General features: G+C 44.5%; 2 protein-coding genes across 2 annotated transcripts in view; both read right to left on the reverse strand.

Moving 5' to 3' along the window:
- Positions 1 to 7,424: 7,424 nt before the first annotated feature.
- Positions 7,425 to 8,213, reverse strand: LOC133506518 (general transcription factor II-I repeat domain-containing protein 2-like; the record flags this gene model as incomplete). Its single annotated transcript, XM_061830741.1, has 1 exon — positions 7,425 to 8,213. A coding segment is annotated over one exon (789 nt), but the record flags the coding sequence as incomplete, so codon positions are not given.
- A 4,880-nt stretch (positions 8,214 to 13,093) lies between these two features.
- The window catches only part of spock3 (SPARC (osteonectin), cwcv and kazal like domains proteoglycan 3), a 28,711-nt gene continuing 20,999 nt past the window's right edge, over positions 13,094 to 20,805 (reverse strand). The window contains exons 9-11 of the mRNA XM_061829171.1: positions 20,065 to 20,127; positions 19,811 to 19,948; positions 13,094 to 14,794 (exon numbers count right to left, since the gene is read on the reverse strand). Of these exons, the coding sequence (XP_061685155.1) occupies positions 14,649 to 14,794; positions 19,811 to 19,948; positions 20,065 to 20,127 (347 nt within the window). The 3' untranslated portion in view covers positions 13,094 to 14,648. The remainder of the gene's footprint in view (positions 14,795 to 19,810; positions 19,949 to 20,064; positions 20,128 to 20,805) is intronic.

Raw genomic sequence — 20,805 nt, forward strand, 5'->3', positions numbered from 1 at the left:
ACACGAACTTCTGGGCCACCAGCATCACGGACGGTTTCCTTCCAGGGTGGAAGAGGTTGTGGACCTCCTCGAAAACAGCTCGCCGCCAGTTTGTAGGGACCAGCGGCCGAGGCTGGTCAGCCGAGAGGTTGCACCGCAACGTGACGCCCGAGTCACCAACCGCGACTTCCTCCAGACGCAAACCCGTGTCAGAAGTCTTGAGGGCCTGCACCCCGTGGTCTGAGGCCTGGTCTGCGCTCATGCGGGAGTAGTCGAGACCCAGATGCACAGTGCCGACGATCGCCCTGGAGAGGCAGTCCGCGACCACATTGGATTTGCCGGCGATGTGTTGGATGTCCATAGTGTACTCCGAGATGAACGACAGTTGGTGTTGCTGGCGGGTGGACCACGGCTCGGCCACCTTGGACATGGCGAAAGTGAGGGGTTTATGGTCCACATATGCCGTGAACTCACGGCCTTCCAATAGGGAGCGGAAGTGGCGGATCGCCAGCCAGACGTCGAGGAGCTCTCTATTGAACGTGCTGTATTTGCGCTCCCTGGGGACCAGCTGACGGCTGAAAAAGGCAAGCGGTTGCCAGGCGCCGCCGACCCACTGTTCGAATACGGCTCCAACAGCCTAGTCCGATGCATCGGTAGTGAGAGCGACAGGGGCCCCGTGGGTCGGGTGGGCCAGCATAGCGGCACGACTCAGCGCGGCCTTCATAGCCTCGAAGGCTTCCATCCTCTCGGCCGTCCATTCAACGTCCCGGTTGGGGGCCTTGTCTTTAAGAGCCTCATAGAGCGGGCGCATGATGTGGGCTGCCCGGCGGATGAACTGGTGGTAGAAAGTCACCATCCCCAGAAACTCCCGGAGGCCCCGAGCCGAGCGAGGTCGGGGAAAAGCGGAGACGGCCTCCATCTTTGCCGGAAGGGGGGCGGCGCCGTTCTTGTCTATGAGGTGCCCGAGGAACTGGATAGAGGGCACCCCGAAAACACACTTCGCCGGGTTGATGATCAGGCCATGCTGCTCAAGTCTTGCGAAGAGGTCGCGGAGGTGCATCAGATGTTCATCCTCCGAGGAGCTGGCGACGAGGATGTCATCCAAATAGACGAACACAAATGGCAAGTCCCTGAGCACAGAATCCACTAAACCCTGGAAAGATTGTGCCGCGTTTTTAAGACCAAACGGCATCCTCAGAAACTCGAACAGTCCAAACAGAGTGATTACAGCTGTCTTGGGAACGTCTGAGGGGTGCACGGGAACCTGGTGATACCCGCGCACCAGGTCGACCTTGGAGAACAGGATTTTGCCCGCCAGGTTGGCTGAGAAGTCCTGAATGTGTGGAACAGGGTAGCGGTCGGGCGTAGTGGCGTCGTTAAGGCGGCGGTAGTCACCACACGGTCGCCACCCGCCACTCGGTTTAGGGACGATGTGTAGTGGCGAGGCCCACGGGCTATACGAGCGGCGGACGATGCCCAGGCGCTCCATGTTGGCAAACTCGGACTTAACGACTGCTAGCTTCTCGGGGTCAAGCCGTCGGGCCCTCGCGTGAATCGGGGGGCCCTTGGTCTCAATGTGGTGCTCGACTCCATGTTTAGTCGTGGCAGAGGATAAAGTGGGCCGTGTCAAGGAGGAGTTGGTACTTGGTGGCGTCCGAGGGCAAACTGGAGAGACCGCCATAAGTCGCCTCATTGCGGACGCAGGCGACCATGGAAAAAGTCAGTGCATCCGCCAGACGGCCCCTCTTAACATCCACCAGCAGCCCGTGGGCACAAAAAAAATCAGCGCAGAGGAGAGGGAAATGAGACATCGGCAGTGACAAAGTCCCATGTGAAGCGCTGACTCCCGAAACACAAGTCCACAGTCCTCATGCCATAAGAGCGGATAGGGGAGACATTAGCAGACAGTTGGGGTGGCCCATGGGTCCCGCCAGCGGCGTCCTCCACAGTGGCCGTCAGGACGCTCCTCTGGGCGCCGGTGTCGCAAAGGAATTTGCGCCCGGAAAGGTTGTCCTTGACGAAAAGCAGCCGGCTCTTCGCGCCCACGCTCACGGCCGCTGCGAAGCGTGGGCTTTGGCGTTTCCCAACGCGTTGTAGTTGCAAGGGGCGCGGCACCTCTTCGCTTTCGCACAGAAACGGGCGTGGAAGTAACACAAGCCTGTGCCAGCACGGCTGTCGGTGGCGATGGGGCCCCTACTGGATGCCACCCCTGCGCCCGGAGGCGAGTAACTGCGGTTCGCGGCCAGCGTCTCAGGGGAGAAGCGCTGGGTTGCCAGGAAGAAACGGTCAGCCTCCTCGTCCAGGGCCCGGGGCTCAGTGACAGTACTGTTAGCGAACGCCGTCTGAACATGCGGTGGCATATGCCTGAGAAACAGTTCCATGAAAATGAAATTTGGCTCTTCCGTGCCCAGCAGGTTTAGCATCATTTCCATGAGTTCGGAAGGTTTGCTGTCCCCCAGTCCATTAATAGCCAACAAACGTCGGGCACACTCCGGCCGTGAAAACTCAAAAACCTTGAGAAGGTGAGCCTTGATCTCGGGCCGGGGGAGAGGTGATGAAGTTCACTGCTCTGGCCGCCGTTGAGCTCCCAAGTGCTGACACAACGTGGTAGTAATGCGTGGAATCATCTGAGATCCCTCGGAGGGCGAACTGAGCCTCCGTCTGTGTGAACCACGCTGCCGCGGACGTCTCCCAAAACTCCGGCAATTTGAAGATGGCGGTTGCCATGTTCGTTTCAGTCTCTAAAATGCCGGGACTGACGTCGGGGTCACCAATGTAGCGCCGGAGAAAAGGAGTCTCTGGAAGCGCAACAACAAAAACAGTCTGTGCGGATCCCCGGACCCCAACTCGAGTTCCCGTGGGTGAATTATGTAAACACCACAAAAGCACTTGTATCGTGTTTAAGACAATTAACCACACACAATACAATACAAGACAAAACAATAACTAAATAAAAGTACAAGACAGTTTATTAGGGTGCAACACGAGCTAACTAGCCAAACGATGTATAGTCATCAAACTTGAACAAATGTTATTTCCAGCGAATGTTCAAGGAATGGTTTCCGTGTATTTGTCCAAAAGCAGCAGTATGAAAAAACAGCTCCATCCGCATCTGATGACGTAATCCTTTCAGAATGTAACAAAAAATCCACGTCATATGGCAGGTGGCCGCCGTTCCCGGTGTGTGCCCTGAGACGGTGGCCTCCGTTAGCCTGGACGCCGAGGTCTGTCGGGCGGGGAGATGGTTTGGCCGCGTGCGGGGAGGAGAAAAAGCCCCCCCCACCGGCCACCCCTGAAGTAGTTACTTTGCCTGGCATGGGTCCTCCTGAGTACGCGGCATACACAAGACTTGTGAAAGAGTTAGGAAATTGAACAATGGACCTTTCCAACCTGTCAATCACTCATACAATCATAGCCAAACAGATTGTCTTAACCCCTGGCTTGACACGCCTCTCTCGCCGTATTGTCCCACAAGGAATGCTGGTTGTCAGTAGCGTGGGCTTGGAAAGGTTAATGTTTCGAAGAAAATGGTCCTCAGATGCGCTTGGGGAACGTGCAATTCTGATGAAAGATATCCTGCTGGGTTAACAGGGGCCCGGTTGATTCATTTTCCAAAGCCAAAAACACAGTTGATGAAGTGTCTACGATGGATTAAGGCTCGCAGAAGACTGCACGTACAACTAAATGTGGACAATATCAACAAACACAAGGCTGTATGTTCGAAGGTATGTGAGGGAGAAGTAACTTCTCTGAGTTTGATTGAATTATTATCAGTACTTCATACATTGCAGGAGAACAACTTTCACTTTGTTAGCATATCACTGACCTGCTGAATGAAGTGTGTAATGTTTTATGCCGAAGAGTCGGGTTAGGGATATGTAAATGCGTCATGTCATACAAGAGAAATGCCTATTTGCCTACGTATGTGTATCACTTCAGACTGATATTATTCGTGATCTTTCAGACATTCGCATGACTGCATACTTCACAGGTCAATCTAAGTCACTCATTTGGGGGGCCATGGGTGCAAGATCAAGAAAACAGCTTTATTCTGCAGATATTGATTAAGATGATTTTGTCTTGTTTCTCCTCAAACATGGATGACTAACTTCTTCTTCCAACTTGAGAAACACCTTGATAGGCTGCAGATGTTTCTATTGTTTGTGCAGTGCATATGGCAGCTATTAAATGGTCAAAGGTCACTGTAAATCATGCATCTTTTGAGGTACGTGCCATGCTGGAATCTTTCTTTTGCGTGTGGATGCACGTGTATGCACATGCACACACACGCACATGCACGCACGCACGCACGCACGCACGCACGCACACACACACTACTGATAAGTCTGTTCAGGAAACAGCTTCTTCAGTCATTGAAGAGAATAAAACAAGTGTCTGTAGGGGCCACATGGATATGTTGTTGGTTTTGGGCACATTTGTGTGGACTCCCATAGTCTATTAAGAGTATAATATTGAGTAATACAGTAATCCCTCTCTACTTTACGGATCACCTATCACAGATTCAGTGCATCGCGGTTTCTGCCCCCCCCCCCCCCAAAAAAAAAAAAAAGCCGGATCGCTACATACTAAAGCGCCATCCCTGACGTGACGACATGGACCAATGAAGCAAAATAAATACAGTGAAGAAAATAAGTATTTGAACACCCTGCTATATTGCAAGTTCTGCCACTTAGAAATTATGGAGGGGTCTGAAAATTTCATCATAGGTGCATGTCCACTGTGAGAGAGATAATCTAAAAAGAAAATTCCAGAAATCACAATGTATGATTTTTTTTTCACAATTTATTTGTGTGATACAGCTGCAAACAAGTATTTGAACATCTGAGAAAAACAATGTTAATATTTGGTACTCTAGCCTTTGTTTGCAATTACAGAGGTCAAACGTTTCCTGTAGTTGTTTCCCTTTCCACCCATGTGGAGTTGTACAATTTTGTCTCTGGTGTCTTTGAACAGCTCTTTAGTCTTGGCCATGCTACAAGTTTGAGTCTTATTGATTGTACGGGGTGGACAACTATCTTTATGCAGCTAACGACCTCATATAGGTGCACCTGATTCAGGATAATACATGGAGTGGAGGTGGACTTTTAAAGGCGGACTATCAAGTCTTTTAGGGTCAGAATTCTAGCTCACAGACAGGTGTTCAAATACTTATTTGCAGCTGTATCACACAAATCAATCGTTGAAAAAAAAATCATACATTGTGATTTCGGGATTTTTCTTTTTATATGATCTCTCTCACATTAGACATGCACCTACTCACTTTAAATAAATAAATAAATGGAAAATAAAAATTAAAAAAGTCAGGATACATCTGTACAGTACTGTATAGGGAAGCCGCATTGATAGGGTATTATGCAGCATCCCCAGCAAGGAAATGGACCTTTGAAGCAAAAAAATAAATAAATAAAATGAAAACTTAAAAAAAACAAAACAACAATACCAGCATACATTAGTACTGTACTGTAGTGGGAAGCAAGACGACAAGGACCCATGAAGCAAAAAAAAAAAAAAAAAAAAAAATTGCCCCTACTTTGCGTTTTTTCACTTTTCGCGGTTGGGTCTGGTACCAATTAACCACAAAAAATGAGGGTTTAATATGCTATTAATATTGAGTTTGGCCCGTGACTGTATCCCCTTTTTTTCTGGCACACTGGGAATTGGAGTTTGACACCCCTGCAATAAAGGAACCCCCATCACAGGAATGCAAAGCTATCACATTTTTAAAGAAAGTTTAAAGTTGGTCCATTCTTTTATCTTTTGCCCCCCACTCATTTTGTGTGCAGGTTCTGTTTTCCATAACTTGCGGGGACAAAAGTCTATTCATCCAGTTACGTCACAGGGACCCATCTATGTGTGGAGACCAAAAATCACAGGAATCCCAAATAGGAATGCAAAGATACTCTGACAACATAGTAGTAGACAACAAGTTTGAAAATACTGTTTTTCTTTTTAATTTCAATTAAACTATAAATCTTTTTGTGGGTGGCGATTGTGGACGTGTACCCCATGAAATATCGGTATACATTGTGTGCGTGCAGTACATCACCATAATAAAATCAACTTCCTTTTAAAAAATGACTGTAACAACAAAATGCGTCACCGACCCTCCCTTATCCAAGAAACCTGATTTCCGAACATTAAAAGTGCTTCCCGCAAATTGAGGCACTTCCCATCACGGCTCCAGCGTTCAGTCTGCACAGATCATTTTTGTATTGTTGGCTTTTTTCCAACCACAGGGTGGAAGTGAGCCTCTGAGATCATATCCATACATATTTCCACAGGCTGTGCATACGGGGAGAGCACGAGTGCCAGTTCAAATGAGCATTTGCCATTTACTGAGTGTGCTTTGCCCATTCTGGCAAGAGGTAAAAATAAATAATGGGTAATTCGGTTGTACCAAGTGGAACAGTGCACGACTGGTTAGAGCAGGGGTGTCAAACTCCCTTTGGTCTGCGGGCCGAATACAGCTTAATTTGAGATCAAGCGGGCCGGACCAGTAAACTCATTGCAAAATTACATAGAACTAACAATAAGCCCACTTTTTTCCTTTGTATAAATCACTAATACTAATAATTAGTGCAAAGAATGAGTAAATTATCAAAATGTTTATTAACAGAATTTTCCTTTTACATTATGAACAATATATTATGAACAAGAGAATAACATAAGAACATAAATAAAGTATGTGCAATTTTAACGACACTTTTACACAGTTAAACATATATTTAAGTGTGTTGTACATAAAACTGATCACAGAAATAGTAACAATGTTCAAAAAACATTTAGTACCAGCCTTGTGGAACTTAAAAACACTGTTTTTCAACATCTGGAAAGCAATTTGAACAAATGAATAACTTTCACAGCAATTATTCATCTTGCTTGGAATTTGCCCTTGAAACTTGACATCGTTTATCCTGCACAAGTGCATCAATATGAGGCATCATGTCCTGAGAAGCAGCCAATTTCAGAATCTCATTCAAATGCTTATGTGTGAGCTTTGAGCGCAGCTTTGTTTTATTAATGTTCATTAGTGAGAAAACTTGCTCACAAAGGTAGGTTGTCCCAAACATGGACAATGTTTTAGCAGCTAGTGCTGTCAATGCGGGATAGCCTGGTAGGAGGTACTTGTAAAATGTGTCCAAGCTTACAGAGGCAAATCTGTCCTTCAGTTCTACATCACACTGCAAATCAATGATTTCAAGTTACATGGCAACGGGCAAATCAGAAGCTTTGACTGTGAATGGTGAGCGAAAAACTGCAAAATCTGTTTCGAGTTCGCTAAAAACCTGAAATCTTTTCTCAAACTCCATCAACAGCCCTGAAATCTTCTCTTTGTACCGTTTCACGTCAGAATTAACGCTTGCTGCGCACATATCTTTTAAACAGGGAAAATGAGAAGGGTCACCGCTTGCCACCTGCGTCTCCCATAACCCGAGCTTTAACTTGAATGCACGTATGCTGTCATAATACTGTGTTACGATTTTTTTGCGTCCCTGCAACATTTTGTTAAGAATATTCAAGTGCTCCGTGATGTCAACCATAAACGCAAGGTCCTGCAGCCACAGATGGCACTGTAATTCCTTAACAGGTTGACCTTTTTTCTCCATGTATTTTCCGATTTCATCACGTATATCAAAGAAGCGCTTTAGCACAGCACCTCTGCTTAACCATCGTACGTTCGTGTGATAAGGCACACCGTGGATAATGTTACAGTCACTGAGAAAGCTGTCAAATTGACGATGATTGAGACCTCTGGCTCGGATGAAATTAACAGTTCGGACAACCACCTCCATGACGTGATCCATTCTTAGCGATTTGCTGCATAATGCCTCCTGATGCAAAATGCAATGAAATGTCCAAAAATTACCTCCCCCATTTGCGGCTTGTACTTTATCTCTGAACTTTGTCACAACACCTGCCTTTTTACTGATCATTGACGGCGCACCATCAGTAGCCAGGCTTACGGCGCGTGACCAGTCCGCTCCGACTCTGTCCAGCGCTCCAACGACGGAGCTGAAAATGTCCTCAGCTGTTGTGGTGTCGATCATCGGCACCAGCTCGAGAAACTCCTCTGTGACATTCAAAGTCTTGTCAACTCCACGAATGAATATGGCCAGTTGAGCGACGTCCGTGATATCAGTACTCTCATCAATCGCAACAGAAAATGCCACAAATGACCCCACTTTGCGTTTTAGTTGGTGGTCCAAATCTGCAGAGAGTTTCGAAATCCTGTCTGCCACGGTATTTCTTGTCAAGCTTATATTGGCGAAAGCATGTCACTTCTCAGGACACACAATTTCAGCAGCCGTCAGCAAGCAGTTTTTGATGAACTCTCCATCACTGTACGGCTTTGATGCCATTGCTATTTGGCTCGCTATTAGGTAGCTGGCTTTCACCGCAGCATCACTGGCTTCTCGGCTCCGGGTGAAAACAGATTGCTGTTTCTTCAGACGCGCCATCATTTCATTTACCTTCTGTTTTTCAATTCTCCATGCAAACTGTTGTATTTTTCACCATGCTGAGTTTCGTAATGGCGCCGAATATTGTATTCTTTAAGCACCGAAACTTGCTGCTGGCACACCAGGCACACGGGTTTCCCATTCACCTCTGTGAACATATAAGAACATGTCCATTTTTCTTGAAAAGTCCGACACTCTGTGTCTACTTTTCTCCTTTTTGACAAAGACATTTTGCTGATGAGGGTGCGAGGCAAACGGAAAAGTAGATAATGCAATTGTCGCCAATAGACGCTGTACAGACGTTCAATTTTACCAGGTCAAGGTGGTCCTAGTTCCGCCGCAGTGTTGCTTTCATGTTGTCTGCACGTACTAAAACACTGCACCCCCTAGCGGATAATACAAGAACTACAAATTTCAAAGAAAATTCATATTTTTTTTTATACAATGCAGCTTTCTTCCCCGGGCCGTACCAAACCACCAGACGGGCCGGATCCGGCCCGCGGCCGTATGTTTGACACCCCTGGGTTAGAGCATCTGCCTCACAGATCAGAGTACCGTTCAAATCCTCTGTGGAATTTGCATGTTCTCCCCACACCTGTGTGGGTTTTCTGCAGGCACTCCCGTTTCCTCCCACATCCCAAAAACATGCATTCATTGGAGACTCTAAATTGCCTGTAGGTGTGATTGTGAGTGTGAATGGCTGTTCGTTTCTATGTGTCCTGGGATTGGCTGGCAACCAATTCAAGGTGCACCCCGCCTAATGCCCAGTGACGGTTGGGATAGGCTCCAGCACTCCCGCGACCTTTGTGAGGATAAGCGGGTCAGCTAATGTGGGTTGGGGTGGTTGTTGTACCAGTGTGGAGTGCATACTAGTATTGCACCAAATACTAGTACCAGAAACTGACATGATGATGTCAAGAAAAGCACTGTACCTTATTTTTTTTTTTTAAGTAGCAGTACTTAAAAAACAGACAAGAAACAAGAAACAAACAACAAAACAGAGAAGACATTGTTCATTTAAAGTCCATTACACAAAAAGCCAAAAGACATCCAATGACTTCCTACCCTCTGAAAAGTTAAAAAATGGCTTTAATTGTGGATTGAGGTATGAGGGTTCTGTGTATGCGTGACTATGTGGGAGCCTTGAGAATGAAATGGCTTTACACTGCCGACAAGGTCACACGTTACCCTTTGCCATAGAGCCAACCTCAGAGTCAGCAGGCTCACGAGGCTGTCAGGAAAGTCACTTATTAGGCCTCTTTCATTGCAGTTTTATCCAGTATATTCTCCTGTGCTGTTTGGCAAACCAAAAATCCACCATAATGCAAATGGAAAACTACTTACTATACAAGTGGAACCAAAAGAATTGTGGCTCGGAAAACCCACCACTTTGAGTAAAAACCAAAGACCTGGAAAAGTAATCAGACTACAGTTAGTTCTTGAAACCAAGAATAATGGCTTTTGAGTCATGATTGACCCTCACCAAGCACTACTTTGTGGCTGGTGACGGGGGTGAGGGGACATAGTCTAGCCTTTCAATAGCATTTCACTGTTGACGCAGACCACCAAATTCTCAACACACAGAAGAACGGATTGGGAGGTGATTGTTTACTGTACAATGCACAGTGACAGTACAATACAGTCCCATAAAAGTGCAAAGAAATACTCCGTTTCACTATCAACACACTTTGTTATTTTCCTTTGCAAAAAGTGCATGCATTTATGACTTTTTTATTTACACATTAGGAATCAAGTGGAATGCATTGTGGGTTTACCTTTCATTCCAAAGCATGCAAATCATAAATACTCATACACAAAGGACTGATCTACTGAAGGACGTGCAATTCTTATCTCAAATCACATTAACAAAAGTGAGAACTTTTGACTTTTGTCAGTAGTCTCGATTGCAAACTGTTTTAACATGCTACACAGCTGATGTCATGTTAGTGGATGCTTCTCGCCCTCTGCTGAGGTTTGGCGCGAATCAGCAATGAGTCACGCAGGACCCGGTTTTGCTGGTTTCGTGGACCGGTGCACCTCCAGTGCATTTATAATTGAGTCGTCTACACTGCTGTCAGTATCGCTACCCCTCAATTTAATCCGCCGTCCTTCAACTACACTAATATTGAAGTTATTGGTTCATGTTCATGACATCTTTCTTATGTACTGTAATGGTTTGGTAAAATGAATGCCTTTTTGGGGGGTACAATGGATAAGTACTATCGCTCGCCCTTGACAGCTGCTGAAAGCAATTAAAAAGTGACTTTTTTTCCTCACAAACTCACTTTTGAAATCAAGTCCTCAGTAAAGTCACTAAATTACTTTTAAGATGAAGTCATCAGGAACTGTCAAGGTGAAGGTAACTGTGGCAACACTGAGTATTTGTTATGGTCCCTCTTCTGGCGGTGTACCTAATTCATAACAACTAGCGTCCAGTGTAGTTTTTGTCTCAAACAGTACTGAGACATCACTCTTAAGAGTAAAAAAAGACACCATCACTATTCCACTTGATTTGTCATATTTGATACCACAGACCATTCCATCCTATTCTATGGATTTTACAACTGGGGGGTGATTTCAAGTCCAGGATAAAACCGGTTTTGTTCTTATTTGACAAATGTTTTTTCAGCAGCTGTGTAAACAATCACGAGTCATCGCTAGCACCACTCCTTTGTGGTGTCTCCCAGGCCACTGTCCTTGGTCCAGTACTATTGTCATTATAAATGCTCGCTCTCTGTAAGTTGTTCAGCTGCTTTCAGAAAATGTCATACATTTCGCTGATGATACCAAATCTTTTCATCTGCTAAACAAATATGCTTAAACAACTCACCACCTTCCTTTCGTGTCCAGCCACGACCAAAGAATGGGTAACTCCAAATTTTTTTCATATGAGTCCATACAAAATAGAATTTTTCTAATTGGTCCAGAAATATTTGTCACTGCTGATAATCAGTTTATTGTCCCACTTCATCAGAATATTAAAATCCACTGATGACTATCCTCTTTGAACAGTATATGATGTTTCATCACCATGTCTCCAAACTTGTCCAGTCTTGCTTTCCCAGCCCCGCCTGTGTGGGTTTTCTCCGGGCACTCCGGTTCCTCCCTCATCCCATAAACATGCATGAATTGGAGACTCTAAATTGCCCCTAAGTGTGATTGTGAGTGTGACTGTTGTCTGTCTCCATGTGCCCTGCAAATGGCTGGCAACCAGTTCAGGGTGTACCCCGCCTCCTGCCCGTTGACAGCTGGGATAGGCTCCAGCACTCTTGCGACCCTCGTGAGGATAAGCAGTTCAGAAAATGGATGGATGGATGGAAGAACCCCCCCAGTGGTCCGACATTACCCCTGTACTTGTCCTTCTATTGCTTTCTATTACAATTCAGAATCAACTTGGAGATCCTTTTGATTACTTGTAGAAAAAAAACTTCATGATGTCATCTCTGCCCTCCTCGTCACCCATTACACCTCATGAGATCTGTGATCTACTAATTTTGCCACGTTCCCCCATCTCGCGCACAAACATAAATCAAAAGGTGACACTGCAATTGCATTTTTTAGCCCCAACTTCCGTTATCTGTTAGATTTGTCGCATTCATGCACCGTTTCAAATAGTGCTTGTAAACCGATTTATATTATCATGCTTTTGCTTAGACTTCCCTTTCGTTCCTGTTCACTGTTTGCAAGAAACATGGCATTTGGAATAAATGTACAGCCAAAAAGATCAACCTTGGTTTAATCAGACCACAACGCATTTTAGACTATCCAACTGGGAGATTTCAAGTGTTCCCCCCCCCCCCTTCTTTGTAAATAGGGCACCCAACCCAATAGCTCAGACTTATAGTGAGTACGGAAACTATTCAGACCCCCTTAAATTTCTCACTCTTTGCTATATTCCAACCATTTTCTAAATTCATTTACCATACATATGAAGCTATTAGAGCAGTAGTTAGAGTGCAAGTACAACTTGTCTCAATAACGCTTGAGTACCATCACTGACACAATAATCAATGACATTGCTTAACACGTCACTAATGTCTCCATAATAGTTATCCATTTCTATTATAATGTTTCCTTGACTTCTGTCCCCACAGATGACGAAGACCAGCATATGCACAAACAAGAAAACATTTGTGCTAGCGTTTGTATCTTGCCAGTCAATGACCAGTAAATGCCTTTTCATTGCAATTTTAAGTTTTGCCCCCACTGCATGGAATTTAGTAATGCTCCTATCTACCTTTTGTACGCACAGTAAAGCATTTGTGTGACAGCAAGTCATTAAATATTAAACTGTTCTCCTCCTACATAATGCAGTGTTGCTGCTGCACACACACATGCACGTCATTGGAAATAAACAAGCGTTTGTTACCCCCACTTCCAAAATGCACAACTACACTTGTCTTCCACTTATTGTCTTCACTTTGTTCCTAGGACAAAATCAGTTTGTATATTTCATCAACTTTGCAACTTGTGCTTTTTCACTTCTCACTTATAATAATGAGTTCCTAGTTCCTCTCTACCCGAGCTCAGACATCTACAGTATTTAAGTTCCTTTTTTCTCCACTCAAAATAAAAACCAGGGAAGAAGTGAAACAATCAAATGAGTCTGTTTGCAAATGACACAGAGGAGCAAATATTGGTCAATATAGATTTTTATTTCAGCAATTCCTAGGTACACAGTAAAAAAACAAAACAAAACAGAAAAAAAAACAACAACCCATCTTTATGGCCACAAGCTTTAGATGCAAACCAGGATGACAGTGTTGAAAATAGCTGCAGTTTCTAAGGCTAAACCCTATAAGGTTTGCAAGTAGGATTAATACTTAAAGAAAGGGATATCCATTTTTGCCCACATTTGAACTTGGTCAAAAAAAAAATCTCATTAGAAGCAGTAGACATGAAGGACAATGTACCCCAGGTGGAATACAAAACTGTCAATTGAGAGCAGTGACATAGGCTAAAAATCAAATCTGCATCTTGGCTCATTTTAGCTGGCTTGCGCAAATGCAAATCAACACTAAGTCTTGTTTCTAAGCCAACCTTTTTTTGTCATTCCCTATCTAATGTAGGCCTATTATTATACAGTATAAAAACATGGAAATCCAGTCCCTATATAGCTTGTGTGCTTCTCTTCATCTTTGTAATCCCATGAAAATAAAATAAAATAAAATAAAAGGAGAACAGCAGCTGTGGTAAGAGAAAAGCAAGACAGTAAAGTCCCTCTCACATAGTTTCCCGATCAGATCAGATTAAGTCAGGTTGAGTCCTGTAAGCGTTTGTCACCTACTTTGACCGTCACCTGTCCCTGCTTGAAAAAGGCACACCTTCACCTTTCCCTCACTTTGCATGGCTCTGTGGTTCTTTTACTGTGCAACACATTTCTTCTCTTTTCAAATCAAATGAGACTCCCCAAAATAAAAATGCATAACATCTACTGTACAAGCATGTTTTTTTTTTTAAGTTCAGTAAACATCTTTTATGTGATTTGTTGCTAGGCGTGCTTCCATGTGTACACGTTATTTTGAAATTGGCTGCTGCAACATCACGCAGCATTTCGACATGCTACAACAAATCCTCTGTGATCATCCAACAATGGATTAGAAAAATACATCATTTTCATTCTCTAAGCACTAATCGGGAGCTGAGCCATTTGAGATGATTTGATTTTTAGTTTTTTAAATATAGGTTCCCAACATTTAATGTTGTAAATTTGTCTCAACTCTTCCAATTAAGAAGCGTGTTCAACCCGTAGCTTGTTTTTCCACACAGTCCAAGTTACGAATTTAGATTAAAGAAACCTAAAGAGTCCAATATTCTCTTATCTACATCAGCAACATCCCACCTATACACAGGAACAGTGGATAAGGAGGAGAGAAAGGGATAAAGAAGAAGAGGTGGGGGGAATCTCTTAAATAGCGCGCCTCAGGCATCAACACACAAAGTGGTGTACAAGGACAGGACACACTAGAGGACATGAGTGCCCAATGAGAGGGGAGCTCATTGCACATGTGAACACATCCAAAGCGCTGGATTGGCTGATGTTGTTGGCAATTGAAGCAATGCCATTACCAAACAGCATTTTGTAGTCAGAAATTTGAATTCCAAATGTATGTGTGTGAAAGAATAAAGAGACTAGTCCTTAATCTGTTAGTATAAGGAGGCATCTGGGAAAAAAAGTATGCAATAAAATTACGACAGATATTCATCATCGTCGTCGTCCTCATCATCCTCATCGTCCAGGCCAGCCTGGTCAGTGAAGGCGAAGGAATCTTCGTCGTCGTCAGTGTTCAGCGAGTCTCCGCTACTGAGATCTCCTGAAGATTCTAAAATCGCACCTAAAAACCGAGAAATAAGCAAAATGTCACAATGGCATTCTGGAATTACACCCCCCCGCCCCTTCTTCTTCTTCTTTTCCTTTCGGCTTGTCCCGTTAGGGGTCGCCACAGCGTGTCATCTTTTGCCATCTTAGCCTATCTCCTGCATCTTCCTCTCTAACCCCAACTGCCCTCATGTCTTCCCTCACCACATCCATAAACCTTCTCTTTGGTCTTCCTCTCGCTCTTTTGCCTGGGAGCGCCATCCTCAGCATCCTTCTACCAATATACTCACTCTCTCGCCTCTGAACATGTCCAAACCATCGAAGTCTGCTCTCTCGAATCTTGTCTCCAAAACATCCAGCTTTGGCCGTCCCTCGAATGAGCTCATTTCTAATCCTATCCAACCTGGTCACTCCGAGCGAGAACCTCAACATCTTCATTTCTGCCACCTCCAGTTCAGCTTCCTGTTGTTTCTTCAGTGCCACCGTCTCTAATCCGTACATCATGGCCGGCCTCACCGCTGTTTTGTAAACTTTGCCCTTCATCCTCGCAGACACTCTTCTGTCACATAACACACCAGACACCTTTCGCCAGCTGTTCCAACCTGCTTGGACCCGTTTCTTCACTTCCTGACCACACTCTCCATTGCTCTGTATTGTTGACCCCAAGTATTTGAAGTCGTCCACCCTCGCTATCTCTTCTCCCTGTAGCCTCACTCTTCCCCCTCTACTTTTCTCATTCACGCACATATATTCTGTTTTACTTCGGCTAATCTTCATTCCTCTCCTTTCCAGTGCATGTCTCCATCTTTCCAATTGTTCCTCTGCATGCTCCCTGCTTTCACTGCATATGACAATATCATCTGCGAACATCATGGTCCAAGGGGATTCCAGTCTAACCTCATCTGTCAGCCTATCCATTACCACTGCAAACAGGAAGGGGCTCAGAGCTGATCCCTGATGCAGTCCCACCTCCACCTTAAATTCCTCTGTCACACCTAAGGCACACCTCACCATTGTTCTGCTATCATCATACATGTCCTGTACTATTTTAACATACTTCTCTGCCACACCAGACTTACGCATGCAGTACCACAGTTCCTCTCTTGGTACTCTGTCATAGGCTTTCTCTAGATCCACAAAGACACAATGTAGCTCCTTCTGACCTTCTCTGTACTTTTCCACGAGCATCCTCAAGGCAAATAATGCATCTGTGGTACTCTTTCTAGGCATGAAACCATACTGTTGCTCGCAGATACTTACTTCTGTCCTGAGTCTAGCCTCCACTACTCTTTCCCATAACTTCATTGTGTGGCTCATCAACTTTATTCCTCTATAGTTCCCACAGCTCTGAACATCCCCTTTGTTCTTAAAAATGGGAACTAGAACACTTTTCCTCCATTCTTCAGGCATCTTTTCGCCCGCTAGTATTCTGTTGAATAAGTTGGTCAAAAACTCCACAGCCATCTCTCCAAATTGCTTCCATACCTCTACCGGTATGTCATCAGGACCAACTGCCTTTCCATTTTTCATCCTTTGTAGTGCCTTTCTGACTTCCCCCTTAGTAATCATTTCCACTTCCTGGTCCTTCACTCTTGCCTCTTCAACTCTTCCTTCTCTCTCATTTTCTTCATTCATCAACTTCTCAAAGTATTCTTTCCATCTATTTAGTACACTACCGGCACCAGTCAACACATTTCCATCTCTATCCTTAATCACCCTTACCTGCTGCACATCCTTCCCATCTCTATCCCTCTGTCTGGCCAACCTGTAGAGATCCTTTTCTCCTTCTTTCGTGTCCAACCTGGTGTACATGTCTTCATATGCCTCTTGTTTAGCCTTTGCCACCTCTACCTTTGCCCTACGTCGCATCTCGATGTACTCCTTTCGCCTCTCCTCAGTCCTCTCAGTATCCCACTTCTTCTTCGCTAATCTCTTTCCTTGAATGACTCCCTGTATTTTGGGGTTCCACCACCAAGTCTCCTTCTCCCCTTTCCTACCAGATGACACACCAAGTACTCTCCTGCCTGTCTCTCTGATCACCTTGGCTGTCGTCGTCCAGTCTTCCGGGAGCTTCGGTTGTCCATCGAGAGCCTGTCTCACCTCTTTCCGGAAGGCCGCACAACATTCTTCCTTTCTCAGCTTCCACCACATGGTTCTCTGCTCTACCTTTGTCTTCTTAATCTTCCTACCCACCACCAGAATCATCCTACATACTACCATCCTATGCTGTCGAGCTACACTCTCCCCTACCACTACTTTACAGTCAGTAACCTCCTTCAGATTACATCGTCTGCACAAAATATAATCTACCTGCGTGGTTCTACCTCCGCTCTTGTAGGTCACTATATGTTCCTCCCTCTTCTGGAAATAAGTGTTCACTACAGCCATCTCCATCCTTTTTGCAAAGTCCACCACCATCTGCCCTTCAAAGTTCCTTTCATGGATGCCGTACTTACCCATCACTTCTTCATCGCCCCTGTTTCCTTTAGCAATATGTCCATTACAATCTGCACCAATCACAACTCTCTCGCTGTCTGGGATGCTCAGAACTACTTCATCTAGTTCCTTCCAGAATTTCTCTTTCAACTCTAGGTCACATCCTACCTGTGGTGCATAGCCGCTAACCACATTATACATAACACCCTCAATTTCAAATTTTAGTCTCATCACTCGATCTGATACTCTTTTCACCTCCAAGACATTCTTAGCCAGCTCTTCCTTTAAAATAACCCCTACTCCATTTCTCTTCCCATCTACTCCGTGGTAGAATAATGTAAACCCTGCTCCCAAACTTCTAGCCTTACTACCTTTCCACCTGCTCTCTTGGATGCACAGAATATCAACCTTTCTCCTAATCATCATGTCAACCAACTCCTGTGCTTTTCCTGTCATAGTCCCAACATTCAAAGTCCCTACACTCAGTTGTAGGCTCTGTGCATTCCTCTTTTTCTTTTGACGCTGGATCCGGTTTCCTCCTCTTCTTTGTCTTCGACCCACAGTAGCTGAATTTCCACCGACGCCCTGCAGGTTAGCAGTGCCGGGGGCGGGCGTTGTTAACCCGGGCCACGACCGATCCGGTATGGGATTCTTTAGATGAACGCTCATATTTGTTTGGCACAGTTTTTACGCCGGATGCCCTTCCTGACGCAACCCTCTGCATTTATCCGGGCTTGGGACCGGCCTACAGATTGCACTGGTTTGTGCCCCCATAGGGCTGCATGCCCCGACCACCAAAATTTGCTTTTGAGACTGTGCTTCTGTGCTTCCAAGCGTTTCATCTGCACCAAATATAAACCAATGTTCACAGCTAGCAAGAATACCGAAAGCTCAGCATCCCAGCCAGGAAGCACGCTGTAAATAAGTAGCTCCATGATTTATTTAAGCTTTGTTTTTCTATTAAGTGACGCAAACAAGCTATTTGGTGCACACGTGCAGCCTTGAGCTACAAAGAAACTAGTCATTCAGAGTATGCCACCAAAAGTAAAACCCACACACTATGTTAGCTTGAGCTCTCAAAAGTATGACCCTGTTATTATGCAAACCAAACCAAAGCAAAGAAAATCCAATTTATTTCGATGGCACATTTCATACATACATACTGAGTCAGTCGCTCTCAGAGTTGTACTGGGTTTGTAATCCATTAGTTTTTCTTTCATGTATTCTGGACATAAACCATTTAGTGTTTTATAGACTAGTAGCACAAGTTTAAAATAAATTCTAAAACTGACTGGAAGTCACTGTAAAGACTTCAGAATTGGAATTATATGCTCTGACCGCTTTGTTCTGGTCACAACCCGAGCTGCAGGTGTTTATTGCTCTTTTTGGGGAGCCTAGACAGAAGATCATTACAATAGTCAAGTCTTCTTGAGATAAATGAGTTTCTCCTGGTCTGCTTGACACATGCAAACCCTCACTCCAGATATGTTCTTCAGATGGTAAAAGGCAGATTTAGTAATTGATTTGATATGACTCTTGAAGGTCCGGTTGGAATCTATCAGAACACCAAGGTTTCAGACTTTGTTGGTGTTTAGTTTTTAAAGATAGCTAGTTGAGGTATTTAGAACCAGCATTTCTCTTTTCTTTATTGGCAAAAACAGTTGTCTCAGTTTTTTTGTGGTTTAGTTCAATCCAGTTCATCCAGTTATTTATCTGCTTTAGACAGTGACACAACACCTCAATTGACCTGTAGTCATCTGGAGACACTGCTACTTATAACTGTGTGTCATCTCCATTCCTATGATAGTCATAATTGAAGTTTTGAAGAATTTGACACAAGCTTAGCAGATACACGCCAAACAGGAGGGGTCCGAGAACAGACCCTTGAGGGAACCCATAAGTCATTGCCATTCCTGAGACCGAGCACCTCCAATGGTCACAAAGTCGCTCCTTTCCTCCAGTAGGACCTAAAGCATTTAAGGACCGTTGCATTTAGTCCTACCCATGTTTCCAACCCGTTCAGCAGTATATTGTGATCTACCATACCTAAACCTGCATAAAGATGAATCAACACCAAAACTGACATCTTTCCTGAGTCAGTATTCAACCTTATATTATCTAACTGTTAGATAAGAGCAGATTCTGTACTGTGATAAGTTTAGAAACTTGATTGAAATTTGTCAAAAAGTCCATTTTAATTTAAGAAATTGCTGAGTTGATTAAAGATAACTTCCTCAACAATCTTGGCTCTCAAAGGGGAGATTCTCCATGGGTCTATAGCTTGCTAACATGGAAGCGTCCATTGCTCAGTTTTTTTAGAAGAGGCTGAACAGCAATTACTTTAGGAAACTCGGCAAACTGAAGTGAGCAATTGATTATTTGCTGCAAATCAGCTACCACTGATTTCACAATAGTTTTGAAAAAGTTAGATGGTATTGAGTCAAGACAGCTCATTGATTGTTTTAGCTGCTGAGCAGTTTTCTCAACAGTTTGATGCATATTTTTCCTTAACATTTCTCAATTTCCAAATTGTATATTCTGGCAGTGTTTGAATGTGTTGCTTCCCCTCTGAGTTCTCTCAAATGACTTTACCTACCGCAGTCAGCTGGACCATGGGTGCGCGAGCCCGCCAGCTCGTTGCCATAGCGATCCACGCACCAGCACTGGCCGCTACTGCTGTGGCACTGGTGTGAGCGATAGTAACCGTCCTCACTGCAGGAGGGTAGATATTGGCCTGCAAAACGTGGGCCAAAACAGACGGAAAAGTGTTAGCTTTAACATTTGTGTGTGTGTGTGTGTGTGTGTGTGTGTGTGGTGTGTGTGTGTGTGTGTGTGTGTGTTTTGGCTTACCGAGCAGCTTCTTTCCCACTTGCTTCTTGCCTATGGATGACAGCTCAGCTTTACAAGGGGCATCTGGAAAGGCAAGTAGGAGTGACTGTGGTGACAAACTACACACATGTGCCTCACTGAAAAGGTTCTTTTAGTGCAAACTTTGCCTTTTTGTGTTATTGTGACACTGTTTCTGTTCCTGCTTTTTCTACAGAAGTGACTCGACTTCTCAGGCATTGCTTGACATGGCATTTTGGACACGTGCTTATATTACAGACCCAATTCCAATGATTTTGGGATGTTGTGTTAAAAACAGAATACAATGATTTGCAAATTATGTTTAGCCAATATTTAATTGAATACACTACAAAGACAAGATACCTGATACTGTACCTGAAAAAGGTATTGCTTGGATTTATTGCTCCAAAACCCGTAATTTTGTACCGTCCAGCCTCCACAGGTGTGTGAGTTACCCATTCCATTGGCACAAACACCCCCCGATACCATCACAGAGGCTGGCTTTTTAACTTTGCGTCCATAACATCCAATATGGTTTTCTGTTTTGGTAGGATGGACACAAGATCCACAAATTTCCAAAAAGTATTTTAAATCTGGACTTGTCAGACCACAGAACACTTTTGGCCCCATCTTTGCTTGAGAATGACTGAGGAATTCAGCAATACCCAATCATGGGACCCACCTATTCCTAATTAACCTGTTCAACTGTGGGATGGTCCAAACAAGTGTTTGATGAGCATTCCT

This window comes from Syngnathoides biaculeatus, chromosome 9, assembly GCF_019802595.1.
Source record: "Syngnathoides biaculeatus isolate LvHL_M chromosome 9, ASM1980259v1, whole genome shotgun sequence".
Classification (NCBI taxonomy): domain Eukaryota; kingdom Metazoa; phylum Chordata; class Actinopteri; order Syngnathiformes; family Syngnathidae; genus Syngnathoides; species Syngnathoides biaculeatus.